The sequence below is a fragment of the Nycticebus coucang genome, chromosome 3 (assembly GCF_027406575.1).
Source record: "Nycticebus coucang isolate mNycCou1 chromosome 3, mNycCou1.pri, whole genome shotgun sequence".
NCBI lineage: Eukaryota > Metazoa > Chordata > Mammalia > Primates > Lorisidae > Nycticebus > Nycticebus coucang.
In genome coordinates this window covers 68,009,439-68,025,685 of record NC_069782.1, presented here as the reverse complement: position 1 = coordinate 68,025,685, position 16,247 = coordinate 68,009,439, and the positions used below count along the sequence as shown (strand labels likewise).

At 42.6% G+C, this 16,247-nt stretch overlaps 1 protein-coding gene across 1 annotated transcript in view; it reads left to right on the top strand.

Annotated features, from left to right (window-relative positions):
• Positions 1-629: 629 nt before the first annotated feature.
• The window catches only part of LOC128580995 (adhesion G protein-coupled receptor E2-like), a 59,300-nt gene continuing 43,682 nt past the window's right edge, over positions 630-16,247 (top strand). Inside the window, exons 1-3 of the mRNA XM_053583458.1 lie at positions 630-720; positions 14,430-14,585; positions 15,957-16,088. Of these exons, the coding sequence (XP_053439433.1) occupies positions 630-720; positions 14,430-14,585; positions 15,957-16,088 (379 nt within the window). The remainder of the gene's footprint in view (positions 721-14,429; positions 14,586-15,956; positions 16,089-16,247) is intronic.

The window sequence follows — 16,247 nt, the reverse complement described above, 5'->3', positions numbered from 1 at the left end:
ATGGGCAAAGGCACACTGATCTGAAGACTTTCTCCTTTAATATTTTCCCCCTCTCTGCGTGACACAGGAGTTTCTAGGACATGTTCCTGTCATCCTCTGTCTTTATATACTCTGTTCCCATCCCTGCGGCACCTGAGATACGATGGGGGCTCGTGGCTGTCAGTCCTGATTTCTCAGGGAGCATGGGGAGGGGCAGGGGAAGGGCTGAGCCCATGATTCTCTGCCTCATGGGAGGAATTGCAGAGGTGCAACTGGGAGGTTCAGAACCAGAGCTGCCGGCCGTGGCTATGCACACAGTGGTGAACACTGGAGCTCAACTGTCCTCCTGCTTTTATCTCTCTGTGTTTCTGGCCCAGGACTCTCTGCGCTTCTACTGTTGCCATTGGGAGCTGCATCTCAGAACTCTGCAGGTGAGTCTTCCCAGCCAGCCTCTGTTTCTTCTCTTCTCTTCTCCAAATGCCCAGTTTCCTGAGCTCTTCCTCTTCCAATGGTAACCATCCCTCCTCTCCCCACCCCCTCCTCCTCCACTGTCTGATCCCCAAGAGGCAGTTCATGTCCTCCATTCCCAAAACCTTCTGACCATTGGCTCCATCCCCATAGCCTGTGCCCAGTGGTGCCCTCCAAACGCCATGTGTGTCAACACCACTGCCTGTCGCTGCAAGCCAGGATTCATTTCCTCAATGGAGGAGACCTTCAGTGACCCCACAGGGACTTGTGATGGTACAGGCGTGGGGGCAGTACAGGGGCATGCCTGTGATTGGGGGAGTTTGTGGGGCATCAAAGCTCCCATCCCTGGGGTCTGGAGACAAGTACTCTGCCAAGGATGAGAGTGAGGAAACAGTGAAGTGTGAAAGGGGTGAACCACCAATGTCTCTGTGATCAGTAGGTGTAGTGTTGAAAGCTTACACAGGGAAGCTGGGCTACTTGGGCTCAGTCTAGCTCTCCCACTGACTAATGTTTTGGCACAGTAACTGAGATAACGCCGGAAAGGCTATGTTAACCACTGTGATAAAAATGTGTCAAATGGTTTATGAAGTGAGCGTATGATGCCCCATAATCATATCATTGTATACAGTTATGATTTAATAAGAAAAAAAAGAAAAAAAAAAAGAAAATCTCTACTCTGTCTGCCTCAACTTGCTTGTCTGTACATTGGGCACCTACCCCACATAGACAGCGTGCAATTAAAAAGGCATCTGTGGAGAGTACATGTAAGGACTGGTACAGAGAAAATTGGCAAAAAATGCAAGCTATTAGCAATCCTACTGCTGTTATTATAATTTTCAGAGGGCAAAGAAAGGAGAGGAATAGGGAAGCAACAGGAAGAGAGAAGTGCCCAGCACCTGGAAGCCCACTGTACCCCACCTGCTCTCAGCTCATGGCCACAATTTCCTACCCTAAACCTCACAGAAGCCTGTGAGGGAAGCAGAACTAGCATCATTTTAAAACAAACGGCCTCAGAGAGGCTGAGTGAATCATACAAACTTGCACAACTAATAAGGTGGTAAAACCTAGATCCAGTTGTAAGACTGAGTTGTGTACAGAATTGTAAAATTACACTGTTTTTACACCAAGAAGTACTCTTTGTCACTCAAGATAGTCTTAAATTCACATTTATTCATAAAGGACAAAAAATTTCTACATATTTTCCCATTTGTATGTGGTATGATTTGAATTCTGTTACATATATATGTTGTATAATGGGCGAGTCTTGGCTGTAAGTGTACCCATCACCTGAACAGCATACATTGTACCCCATAGGTAATATTTCTAATATATTTGAAAAAATGAGAGATATATAACCTCCAAATTTCCCAGTAGTCTATGTGGTGGAATGATGGATGATTTTCTTTGTTTTTATTTTTTACATTTGTTTTGTTTTCTAAGTGTCCATGTATTGTTTAGTATTCAGAGGAAAGTAAATTTTATCACAACAAAAGAAAAAAATGATGTTGTTGTGGCCACTGCTCAGCCATCCATGGCCCTAGGGATACTCCTGCATGTTCCTTTTGTGTTTGCACGTGTGTGGTGAAGAGGAGGCGCTCCTGCTAATGTAACTGGATTCCAGCTCTCTTCTGGGAGGACATTTACACTTGATCCCACCCTTCCCCAGCAATCTTAAGGACAGGTCTCCAGTATTGCCACCATCTGAGAACATGGGAGGGAAATCTCATTGCCCAGGTGGGGCTGGACATGCATCCCTCAAGTGTGTACCCCTTCCCCATTCCTATCCTGACCTGGTCCCATCTTGCACGGCCCAGGTGAGAGTCTCAGCCGGAAAATCCTCAGTTGCAGAGAATAGAATTCCTCTGGGGTGGGATGTGGATGCTCACACCTGTGATCCTGGCACTCTGCAAGGCTGAGGCAGGGGGATCGCATGAGGTCAGGAGTTTGAGACCAGCTTGAACAAAGCATAAAAAATTAGCCAGGCATAGTAGCATGCCCTTGTAGTCCCAGCTACTTGGGAAGCTTCGGCAGGAGGATAACTTGAGCCTAGAAGTTTGAGGTGGCATTGAGCTCTGATGATGCCATTGCACTCTAGCCCAGGTGACAGGACAAGACTCTGTCTCAAACAAACCCCCAGGAAGAGGGGTGGGTGTGTTCCCACTTGATGGGCACAATGTTAGGATGTATCACGCACCTCTTGGGGGTGGGACACAATTGTAAGATGGACTTTACCTAACAAATGAACCATTGTAACCTAATTATTTGTACCCTCAATTAACCTGAAACAATAAAAATAAGCCCCTCCCCCCCAACAAAAATAAGAACTTAATCTGGAAAAGACCGGGTGCCTGTGCTGACTCAAAATAACTCATGAGTCCAAGAATCTTTGGTCCTCTCATGGGAAGGGTCAAACATTCTGCCTCCTGTTTGAATTCATTCTTGCTCTGCTGGTTCTTGGTAAGCTGTTGTTTTTAAGCCAACAGCGCCCAGCCTCAACTCTAGTTTCCTTTAGATACTCAAGGGGAAATAGTTCATGTAATCTTTCCTCTCATATTCAGAGAAGAGAAAGAGATAAGATGCCAAAGCCCAGGCCCGATGACTCAGCTGGGAGCACCTTCCTGCCGTTTCTTCATTTTATGATGAGACTGGCTCTGATAAGAAGGAACTTCCCCAGTGGTGGAGACATGCTGGGCACCTCAGAAAGACCTCCCATCTCTGTGTGTCACACCTCCAGGAGCTGGGAGGTGCCAGGCCGTGAGTGCGGGGTGTGCTTGGGAAGACTGTGAGTCAAGCAGGGCAAAGCTGGCAGTGGGCAGAGCCCTGAGACTTGACTTTTGTTGTTATTAGTGTTTTTGCTCAGAGTTAGATTATTTTTGTTATGGTAAAAATAAATATACTGTGAAGTATACCGTTTTAACCATGTTAAAACATACTAGTTTTGTGTTAAAACATACTAGTTTTGTTAAAACATACTAGATTGAATCATGATCCAGTCATCATTACCATTGATCTCTGGAGCTTTTTTCTGGTTTTTTTCTTTCTTTCTTTTTTTTTAATTGTTGGGGATTCATTGAGGGTAGAAGAAACCAGGTTACACTGACTGCATTTGTTAGGTAAAGTCCCTCTTACAATCGTGCCTTGCCCCCCAAAAGGTGTGGCACAAACCAAGGTCCCCCCCTTCCCTCTGTCTGCTCTTCCTTTCTCCACCCCTCCCTCCTTCTTTCTCTCTCTGCTCTCCCTTTCTCCCACACCCACCGTGTCCTTAATTGTTCTCATATCAAAACTGAGGGTATAGGATTCATGCTTCTCCATTCTTGTGATGCTTTACTAAGAATAATTTGTTCCACTTCCATCCAGGTTAATACAAAGGATATAAAGTCTCCATTTTATTTTTTTTACACTTTCATGTTTATTAGGACCCTTAGTCTTGAATCAGGGAACATTACTCCCTCTTTGTGAAATTAAAATGTGTAGAAATTTAAGATGACTATTTAACTTCCAAAGCTGTTACATAAACATAGTATCCTATATTCATCATGTGTTTTATGGTGAAAAAATTACAGATGAGCTATGAACATATATATATTTTCTTCCATCTGCCATCTTAATTGCTTCATAATTTATTCTTTTTATTATTAAATCATAGCTGTGTACGTTAATGCAATCATGGGGCACCATACACTGGTTTTATAGATCATTTGACATATTTTCATCACACTGTTTAACATAGCCTTCCTGGCATTTTCTTAGTTATTCTGTTAAGACATATATATTCTACATTTAAAAACTTTCAAATGTACCCTTGTAAAATGCACCGTAGGTATGATCCCACCAATCACTCTCCCTCAGCCCATCCTCGCCCCTCCCCTCCCTTCCCTTCCCCCCTTCCCCATATTCTTAGGTTATAACTGGGTTATAGCTTTCATGTGAAAGCCATAAATTAGTTTCATAGTAGGGCTGAGCACATTAGATACTTTTTCTTCCATTCTTGAGATACTTTACTAAGAAGAATATGTTCCAGCTCCATCCGTGTAAACACGAAAGAGGTAAGGTCTCCATCTTTCTTTAAGGCTGCATAATATTCCATGATGTACATATATCACACTTTATTAATCCATTCGTGGATCGATGGGCACTGGGCTTTTTGCATGACTTACCAATTATGAATTGGGCTGCAATAAACAATAAAGATATTCTGGTACAAATATCTTTGTTATAATGTGATTTTTGGTCTTCTGAGTATATACCTAGTAGAGGAATTACAGGATTGAATGGCAGGTCTATTTTTAGATTTCTAAATGTTCTCCAAACATCTTTCCAAAAGGAATGTATTAATTTGCATTCCCACCAGCAGTGTAGAAGTGTTCCCTTTTCTCCACATCCACGCCAACATCTCTGGTATTGGGATTTTGTGATTTGGGCTAATCTTACTGGAGTTAGATGATATCTCAAAGTAGTTTTGATTTGCATTTCTCTGATGATTAAGGATGATGAACATTTTTTCATGTGTCTGTAGGCCGTGCACCTGTCTTCTTCAGAGTTCTATTCAAGTCCCTTGCCCAGCCTGCGATGGGATCACTTGTTCTTTTCCTGGTAATACGTTTGAGTTCTCTGTGGATTCTGGTTATTAAACCTTTGTCGAAGACATAACCTGCGAATATTTTCTCCCATTCTGAGGGCTGTCTGCTTGCTTTACTTACTATGTTCTTGGCTGTGCAGAAGCTTTTTAGTCTGATGAGGTCATAGTGGTGTATTTTTGAAGCTGCTTCAATTGCCCGGGGGTTCCTCCTCATTCGCCCAGACCAATTTCTTCAAGAGTTTTACCTGCACTTTCTTCTATTATTTTTATAGTTTCATGTCTTAAGTGTAAATCTTTAATCTAGTGAGAGTCTATCTTAGTTAATGGTGAAAGGTGTGGGTCCAGTTTCAGTCTTCTACAGGTTGCCCTCCAGTTCACCCAGCACCATTTGTTAAATAGGGAGTCTTTTCTCCCACTGAATGTTTTTAATTGTCTTGTCAAAGATCAAATAACAGTAAGTAGCTGGGTTCATCTCTTGGTTCTCTATTCTGTTCCAAACATCTACCTCTCTGTTTTTGGTGTTTTGATCACTATTAATTTATGGTATAGTCTGAGGTCAGGTAGCGTGATTCGTCCTGCTTTGTTTTATTTCTGAGTATTGTCTTGGCTATTCGAGGTTTTTTCTGATTCCATATAAAGTGAAATATTATTTTTTCAAGATCTTTAAAGTATGACAGTGGAGCTTTAATAGGGATTTCATTAAATTTGTATATTGCTTTGGGTAGTATGGACATGTTAACAATGTTGATTCTTCCCAGCCATGAGCATGGTATGTTTTTCCATTTGTTAACATTTTCAACTATTTCTTTTCTTAGAGTTTCATAGTTCACTTTATAGAGATCTTTCACATCCTTTGTTAGATAAGCTCCCAAATATTTCATCTTCTTTGTCACTACTGTGAATGGACTAGAGTCCTTAACTGTTTTTTCAGCTTGACTATTGTTGGTATATAAAGGCTACCAATTTGTGAATGTTGATTTTGTAACCTGAGATGCTGCTGTATTCCTTGATCACTTCTAAGAGTTTTGTAGTAGAATCCCTGATGTTTTCCAGATATACAATCATATCATCTGTGAAGAGCGAAAGTTTGATCTCTTCTGAACCTATATAAATAACCTTGATCGCCTTTTCTTCCCTAATTGCGATGGCTAAAACTTCCATTACAATGTTAAAGAGCAGTGGAGACAATGGGCAACCTTGCCTGGTTCCTGATCTGAGTGGAAATGATGTCAATTTAACTCCATTCAATATGATATTGGCTGTGGGTTTGCTGTAGATGGCCTCTATCAGTTTAAGAAATGTCCCTTCTATACCCATTTTCTTAAATGTTCTGATCATAAAGGGATGCTGGATATTATCAAAAGCTTTTTCAATCGGTCTGGGCAAGTGCTTTATGAGAAGGACCCCTGGGGCAATTGAAGCAGCTACAAAAATACACTACTGGGACCTGATCAAACTAAACAGCTTCTGCACAGTCAAGAACACAGTAAGTAAAGCAAGCAGACAGCCCTCAGAATGGGAGAAGATGTTTGCTGGTTATGTCTCTCACAAAGGTTTAATGACCAGAATCCACAAAGAGCTCAAACGCATAAGCAGAAAAAGAACAAGTGATCCCATCACAGGCTGGGCAAGGGACTTGAAGAGAAACTTCTCTGAAGAAGACAGGCACATGGCCTACAGACACATGAAAAAATGCTCATCATCCTTAGTCATCAGAGAAATGTAAATCAAAACTATTTTGAGATATCATCTAACTCCAGTAAGATTAGCCCAAATCACAAAATCCCAAGACCAGAGATGTTGACGTGGATGTGGAGAAAAGGGAACACTTCTACACTGCTGGTGGGAATGCAAATTAATACATTCCTTTTGGAAAGATGTTTGGAAAACACTTAGAGATCTAAAAATAGACCTGCCATTCAATCCTATAATTCCTCTACTAGGTATATACCCAGAAGACCAAAAATCACATTGTAACAAAGATATTTGTACCAGAATGTTTATTGCAGCCCAATTCATAATTGGTAAGTCATGGAAAAAGCCCAAGTGCCCATCAATCCACGAATAGATTAATAAATTGTGACATATGTACACCATGGAATATTATGCAGCCTTAAAGAAAGATGGAGACCTTACCACTTTCGTGTTTACACGGATGGAGCTGGAACATATTCTTCTTAGTAAAGTATCTCAAGAATGGAAGAAAATGTATCTAATGTGCTCAGCCCTACTATGAAACTAATTTATGGCTTTCACATGAAAGCTATAACCCAGTTATAACCTAAGCATATGGGGAAGAGAAAGAGGGAGGGGAGGGAGAGGGGATTATGGGCAGAAGGAGGGAGATTGGTTGGATTACACCTATGGTGCATCTTACAAGTGTACATGTGAAATTTAGTAAAGTATCTCAATAATGGAAGAAAAAGTATCCAATGTACTAAGCCCTACTATGAAACTAATTTATGGCTTTCACATGAAAGCTATAACCCAGTTATAACCTAAGAATAGGGGGAAGGGGCAAAGTGAGGGGAGGGAGGGGGAGGTGGGCAGAGGGAGGGTAAGTGGTGGGATTACACCTGCGGTGCATCTTACAAGGGTATATGTGAAACTTCATAAATGTACAATGTAAATGTCTTAACACAATAACTAAGAAAATGCCAGGAAGGCTATGTTAACCAGTGTGATGAAGATGTGTCAAATGTCTATAACACTGTATGGTGCCCCATGATCGCATTAATGTACACAGCTATGATTTAATAAAAAAAAGAAAAAAGAAACTTAGTAAATGTAGAATATAAATGTCTTAACACAATAACTAAGAAAATGTCAAGGGGCTATCTTAACCAGTGTGATATAAAATATATCAAATGGTCTATAAAACCAGTGTATGGTCCCCCCATGATGGCATTAATGTACACAGCTATGGTTTAATAATAAAAATAAACAAAAAATAAAAAAGCTGTTTCTGCATCAGTTGAGAGAATCATATGTTCTTTGTTTTTTAATTTGTTTATGTGCTGAATTTATATTTATAGATTTACATATATTGAACAAGCTTTGAGACCTGGGGATAAAACCCACTTGGTTGTGATGCATAATTTCTTTGATGTGTTCCTGGATTCTTTTTGTTAGGATCATGTTGAATATTTTTGCATCTATATTCATTAGTGATATTGGTCTATAACTTTCTTTTCTTGTTGGGTCTTTTCCTGGTGTGGGGATAAGAGTGATGTTTGCTTCATAGAATGTGTTGGGTAGTCTTCATTCTTTTTCTACCTTTTGGAACAGGTTGAGTAATATAGGTACTAATTCCTCTTTAAAGCTTTGGTAGAATTCTGACGTGAAACTATCCGGTCCTGGGCTTTTCTTTTTAGGGAGTTTTTGTATGGTTGATGCTATTTCCAAACTTGATATGGGCCTGTTCAACATTTCCACTTGATTCCAGCTAAGTCTTGGAAGGTGACATGCTTCCAAGTATCGGTCAATTTCATTCAGATTTTCATATTTCTGAAAATAAAGTTTCTTGTAATATTCATTAAGGATTTTTTTGATTTCTGAGGAGTCTGTTGTTATTTCGTCTTTGTAGTTTCTGATTGATGAGATTAGAGATTTTACTCTTTTTTATCCTGATTAGGTTGGCCAAAGGTTTATCTATTTTATTGACCTTTTCCAAAAACCAGCTTTTTGATTTATTGATCTGTTGTATTATTCTTTTGTTTTCAATTTCATTTAATTCTGCTCTAATTTTGGTTATTTCTTTTCTTCTACTGGGTTTGGGGTTGGAATGTTCTTCCTTTTCCAGTTGCTTGAGATGCCCCAGTAAGTTGTTAACTTCCTCTTTTTCTGTTCTCTTGAGGAAGGCTTGCAGTGCTATAAATTTCCCTCTTAGAACTGCCTTTGCGGTGTCCCATAGGTTCTGATAGTTCGTGTCTTCATTGTTGTTTTATTCCAGAAAATTGGTGATTTCCTTCTTAATCTCATCTCTGACCCAGCTATCATTCAGCATAAGGTTATTTAACTTCCATGTTTTTGTATGAGTATGCAGATTCCTGTTGTTACTCAGCTCAAGTTTTATTCCATGGTGGTCCAAGAAGATGCATGGAATAATTTCTATTCCTTTAAATTTACTGAGGTTAAACTTGTGATGTAAGATGTGATCGATTTTGCAGTATGTTCCGTGGGCTGATGAGAAGTATGTGTATTCAGTTTTGTTGGGATGAAATGTTCTGTAGATGTCTGCTAAATCCAAATGTTGGATGCTTAGGTTTAAATCTAAAACTTTTTTGCTCAGCTCCTTATTGAAGGATCTATCCAACACTGCCAAAGGAGTGTTAAAATCTCCAACTATTATGTAGCTGGAGGAAATCAAGTTGCTCATGTCAGAGTTTCTCTTATAAATTGAGGTGCATTTTCATTGGGTGCATAAATATTAATAATTGAAATCTCATCATATTGAGTATTACCCTCAACCAATATGAAGTGACCATTCTTATCCTTCCTTACTTTTTTGGTTTAAAGCCTATTGTATCTGCAAATAGAATTGCAACACACACTTTTTTTCTGATTTCCATTTGCCTGAAATATGGATGACCATCCTTTCACCCTGAGTCTATATTTATTTTTTAAGGTAAGATTAGATTCTTGTATGCAGAAGATATCTGGCCTGAGTTTTTGTATCCAGTCAGCCAACCTGTGCCTCTTTACAGGACAGTGTAAGCCATTCACATTAACCCTTTTGCCACTGTGGAAGTTGGAGTTTGAGCAAAAGTTTCTGAGTGAGTTTACTTTTGTGGTAGCGTACTGTGCTGGTCATTATGGAGGATAGGTCTCAGAATATCCTGAAGAGCTGGTTTAGTTATGGAAAATTTCTTCAACATGTGAATGTCATTTAAGTATTTAATTTCTCCACCATAAATGAAACTCAGTTTAGCTGGATACAAGATCCAGGGTTGAAAGTTATTTCGTTTTAGGAGATTAAAAGTCAATGACCACCCTCTTCTGGCTTGAAAGGTTTCAGCAGAGAGATCTGCAGTCATTCTAATATTCTTTCCTTTGTAGTTTATGGTTTTCTTACATATGGCTGCTTTCAGAATTTTCTTCTTCATATTAACTTTAGTGAAGTTAATTATGATGTGCCTTGGGGATGTCCTATTCAGGTTGAGTCATGCTGAGGTTCTGAAACTGCTATCTGAATGTTGGAATCTCTTGGCATGTCTGGAAAATTCTCTTTTATAATTTCATGGGAAAGAGCCTCTGTGCCTTGCAAACCCACTTCATTGCTTTCAGGGATTCCACTGAGGTGGATATTAGCCTTCTTCGAATTATTCCAGAGCTCTCTGAGATCATGATCCATTGTTGCTCTCCATTTCTCATCTTCTTTGAGAGTTTGGGAGTGTTCAAAAGCTTTGTCTTCAGTGTCAGAAATCCTTTCTTCTGCTTGCTCCACTCTGTTATGGAAGGATTCTACTGTATTTTTCAGATCTTTGAGGGCTGCAAATTCTTGCTTCAATTTGTCCAAAATCTTTGGAGATTTTGTCTTTAAATTCATTGAATTCTTGAGACAACTTTTGAATTGCTCCTTGAATTTCTAATTCCAACTTTTCCTCCATTCTATTAATGTTATTTGCAATCCAAATTCTGAATTCGATTTCTGACATCTCAGCCATTTGTTTATGAATGGGATCTTCAGTTACGTCTGCCATATCTTTCCTTGGGGGTTGGGGGGGTTGATCTACTCTTGTTATTTATGTTACCAGAGTTTTTCTGCTGATCCCACCCCATGATTATTTTACACCATTTGACTAGATGAATGGATAAAGAAAAGTTGGGTTGGGGGTTCCAGGAGTAGTGATTAACCAGCCCTTTGCCCAAAAGCTGGGACTGGTGTCTGTACCCTTTCCCCTGGAGCTTTGCTGAGAACCCATACAGTGCTACATCCTGAGAAACTGCGGACCTGCTTGGTGTGGTGGGGCTAAGTGGCTCTGTCTTGTTTTCAGCTGGTCTCTGTCCAACCCTAGTGATTCAGTTACTGTGGGTTGAAGTCTCGGCTGTGGTGAAATACCAGCAATTAAGTCACCCCACCCCCCACAGGCAACAATTGGAAAAGGAAAATCAAATCTTCCTACAACCACACACCCGAAGTACCACTTGGATAGTCCTTGAGCAATTGGCTCCATTGAAGAAGTCCAAATCAATTGTCTCAGTCAGCACCTATCTCAGGTGGGAGAGTTTAGGTCTCTGGCAACTAGATAGCAGGGATCTGCTGACAACTCAAATATGACTTGCTCCAGTGCTCCATGAGGTCAGAAGGACCCACGCAGCAAATAGATTAGTCTGGGAAGGTTGATGCCTCCTTCCTCACCTTGCACCTCTGTCACACCCAGTCACTGATAACCCCGCAGGGCTGTGACCCAGTTGCCTCTAATTAGCAGATACTCCAGGGGTTTTTGCCTGCCTGAATTACAAGATTTATGTCTCCTCAGCCAAGCCGATGCCCTCTGCCACTATCCAGCAGGGGGAGGTGAGGCCTGACAACCTCGGGTGCTTGATGGAGGCTGGGGCTGTTCACTCAGTTCCAGCCCCGCACCTGATTAATGTTACTGACAGAACAGAACAACTTTGAGGAATTTGTTTCTGTCCTGGCTAAATTCCCCATGCAGAAGAGAAGCTGTTTTGAGTTCACAGAACTTGTGCCTCAGGCCCTGTCTGTGCTGCTGCCCAGTCTCAGCTGTAGTTTATATTCACAGCACAGTTACCTGTCAGTTCCAGCCGCTGCCTGCCCTCCTTTGTCTAGGCTAATGATCCCCTGAGGGCCGGGTGCGTCTTAGGCTCAGTAAAGTGGTCCTCTGGGTCAGCCCCGCCCTGGGAATCTGCCGGCTCTGTGTGTGTGTTTTCTAGTCCCTGCACCTGACCCAGGCCAGTACAGCCTCAGGCAAACCCTTTACTCACGGGGCCTGCATTCCCTTCCCAGATCTATTCCATCTGTGGTTGCCACCTGAGAAGATGCCTGGCCTCCTCTGGTTGCCCAGAGAGACAGGGGGTGTGACTCCAGAATATCCAGGGGTGAGCCCTATTGTTGCCAAAAATGGTTGCTGCTCTGCACCTCAGGGCACGGATCTCCTGTGTGGTTCCCTCTCAGCCGACCATCCTCTCCTCACTCCCATGCCACAGAATCAGCACTGACCAGCAGCAGTTCATGCCCTGTCCACACCTCTCGAGAAAATACCCAAGAATCTAGCCTCCTGTGGGACAGGCTTCCAGACCTCAGAGTGAGAGTGGAGGGGAGTGTTGGGAGTTCAGAATTGCAGGTAGAGAATCTATACAGTTTTATACAGTTTTATGCCTAGCAGGAGAGTGCCATGGCACCCTAGTAGGGGAAGTAGGTCCAGTTTTTAGAGGATCTCTCCCATGGGATATAATGGGGGACTTTTGAACTCTGATGGGGTACTCCAAGCCTTTCTCATTGAGGAGGGGACTCCCGTCTGCTTGGTGATGGATTTTGTACCTTTTATTGGTATCCTTGGGGTTGCAGCTCACCTCAGCAGGCTTGATGTGCATTCTTCAACCTTCTCTCTTGGTGCAGCTCTAATCCACCAGGTTACTAGCTAAATTTCTGTCCTTTAACTCTCCTTCTGGACAGGAGCCTCTGGGGAAAGCTGGATTCAGTCCTCTCCATTTTTTTTAATGGCTGAATAGTATTCCAGGTTTTTTTCTTTTTTATGTTTTTAATAGACATATACAAATTCTGTATGTTTATTTTGTACAGCGCAATAATTAATGTCCTAAAATATGTATGCATTGTAGAATGGCTAATTGAGTTCATTAACTTACACTGCCCAACTGCTGCTGGTCAGTGCTCATATACTTATTTTTTGTGGTGAGAACACTTAAAATCTACTCTCTTAGTGATTTTCAATAATATAACATGTTATTAAATAACTATACACAGAATGTTATACGATAGATCTCTTGAACTGACTCCTCCAATCTAAAAGAAATTTGGTATCCTTTATATTTTGTATCTCCCTAACTCTACCACACCCCCAGAAGTCCCTGCAAACCACCATTCTAGTCTCTGCTTCTATGAGTTCAGCATTTTTTTTTTTTTTTTTTTGTAGAGACAGAGTCTCACTTTATGGCCCTCGGTAGAGTGCCGTGGCCTCACACAGCTCACAGTAACCTCCAACTCATGGGCTTAAGCGATTCTCTTGCCTCAGCCTCCCAAGTAGCTGGGACTACAGGCGCCCGCCACAACGCCCAGCAATTTTCTGGTTTTTTTGCATTTTGGCCGGGGCCGGGTTTGAACCCGCTACCCTCAATATATGGGGCCGGCACCTTACCGACTGAGCCACAGGCGCCGCCCGAGTTCAGCATTTTTATGTTTTATTTTTTATTTTTCTAGAGACAGAGTCTCAAGCTCTCACCCTGGATAGAGTGCTGTGGTGTTACAGCTCACAGCAACCCCAAACTCTTGAGGTTAAGCAATTCCCTTGCCTCAGCCTCCCAAGTAGCTGGGACTATGGGCACCCACCACAATGCCCAGCCATTTCTTTTGCTGTTCTTGTTGCTGTTGCAGTTGTCATCGTTGTTTAGCTGGCCTGGGCTGGGTTTGAACCTGCCAGCTTTGGTATATGTGGCCAGCACCCTACCCAATGAGCTATGGGCACTGCAGAGTTCAGTGTTTTTAGATTCCACATGTGAGATCATGTGGTATTCGTGCCTGGCTTGTTCCACTTAACCTAACATCCTCTGGTTCATCCATGTTGTCACAAATCGTAGTATTGCCTTCTTTTGTGAGGCTGAATCATGTTCCATTGTGTAAACACAGCTGACTCTCTCTAGCTATAGGTTCCACATCTGTGGAATCAACTTATTGTGGATCAAAACTATTTGCAAAAAATTAAATGAGTGGTTGTATGTATACTGAACACATGCAGGGTTTTTTCTTGTCATTATTTTCTGAACAATGCAGTATGACTATTTTCATAGCACTTATATTTTAGCAGATATTCTAAGTAGAATGTTTATAGGTTGCATGCAAATACTACAGCATTCTGTATAAGGAACTTGATCATCCGTGGATTATGATATCCTCATGGGGGACAGGAGGAGAGGGTCCTGGACCAAATCCCCCTTGCATACAGAGGGATGGCATACAACATTATTTTTAATCTGTTCATTCATTGATGAACACTTAGATAGATTCCATATCTTGGCTATTGTGAATAATGCTGCAGTTAACATGGAAGAGCAGATACTCTTTAACATATTGATGCCATTACAGTCTAGACTGGGTGACAAAATGAGATGCTGCCTCAAAAAAAAACAAAAAAAGAAAAGCAGAGTTTCTTCCCCAAGGGAACACATACCTTTAGGAGGTGACTCTTTGCCCTATTGGTTCCAGACATCAACGAGTGTACATCACACACGGGAGTGTTCTGTGGAAAATTCGCAAACTGCTATAACATGGAAGGGAGCTACTACTGCCTATGCATCCCAGGATATGGGCTCACTTCCAGGGCTAAAACTTTCCAGAATGAGAGTGAGAACACATGTCGAGGTAAGCTCCACCCAAGTCTTCCATCTCCTCATTCATGAGGCCTGGGTTTGCCAGAACTATTCCTACAGCATCCAGTAGGGCAAGACCCTGGTTAAAGCTGGGGGGGCGGAGGGGGGGCAGTTTGAAGTAGGACAAGTGTCATGTGCCTGTCCCACTGGCATAGAAAGGGAAGGGTAGCATAGAGGCCGAGGACAGACTCCAGGTTCAGCTGCCCAGGTCCAAATCCTGGCCTTGCTACCTATTAACTACATGATATTAGCAAAATCACTATCTCTCTTGGACCCTTGGCTTACCCATCTATAAAATGAGGGTGACAATACCAGTGCTATTTCTGGGAGCATCGAGGAAATTGTAAGTTGTTTTAGCAGAGCCTGGCACATAGTAGGTGCTATATGCATCTTAATGTTTCAAAAATTTATTATGTGATGCATCCTTTTCAGTATTCTCCCAATACTATGTGGGGCTGTTTCTGGGGCTGGCACTTAGAAGAAAGCTCTTTGCACCCAGCCTGCTACATCCTTGCCATGATTTTGCCCCACACTGTGGTGCCAGCCCAGGAGAAGCCAGTCCCCCATGCATCACAAGGCTTTGCCCCCTTTCCAGGGGAAACTGGTTGGGCAGGAAAGGGAGCTTCAGGCATCTGCATGCAAGGCCAGATCTGAGCCAGTAGGAGGTGGGAAAAAGCCACAACTTACCCAGAGAAAGAAAATCAGCCCAAAGAAAAGTAAGGAAAGGCAGGAGATAAGAAGGCTGAGCCAGAGCTGTGGGTCCACAGAGAGTCTGAGGGGAGTCAGCAGACCTTCACTGTTATAAAAGAAAAAAGCCTGGGGTCCTGGTTCCACCTGTCCTTCCTGGCCTCTCTGCAAGTAGACAGCAATACAGCTCTTGGACCTCATCCCAGGTGGCCTGGCTCAGGGTCAAGTTCAGGCCATCCCCATAGAGCTGGGCTCTCAGTGTGGAGGGGAGAGTGCTGTCTTGCTAAGGTCACTGAATCCTTTCTAAGGAATCCCAGGAGAAGTTGGCCAGCAAACAGCCACCTGGGGGAATCTGCTCAAAGGATGCCACTAAGAACCAAGATGAGGTCCTGCTCTGGAATGTAACCTTTGCCCTGCAGCTGGTTCCCAGGATTTTCCTTCAAATCCTGGAACACAGGAGGCTGGAATGCCTTCGCCCCAGTCAGGAGAGCAGATAGAGAGGACCCGGGCTGCTCCTAGCTGCATGAGGACAATGAAGGACCCAGGCCACCAATATTTCCATAGGATGCTTCTGAGTGCATTTGGAAAAGGGAGGTGACAATGGTGCTTTCTGGATGCTTCTGTGCCAGGAAACGTGGCTGGCCTTTAGCCATGAAGGCTGTCCTTCCTCTTACAGATGTGGACGAGTGTCAGCAGAACCCCAGAATTTGTAAAGGCCACAGCATCTGCATCAACACCCCGGGCAGCTACACCTGCCAGTGCCCACCTGGCTTTGTGTTCAAACCAATGGACCCAGAGCTGTGCACAGGTAGAAGCCCCATGAGGCTGGAGTCAAGGAGGAGGGAGAAGACCCAGTTTCCCACAAGGTCAACGGCCTAATACACTACCTAAGGAGTTGCTTCCCAGGAAAGTCCTGACAGGACAGGGAGGTGGTGGGTTCTCTGGGTCTGGAATTCTTTTCCGAAGC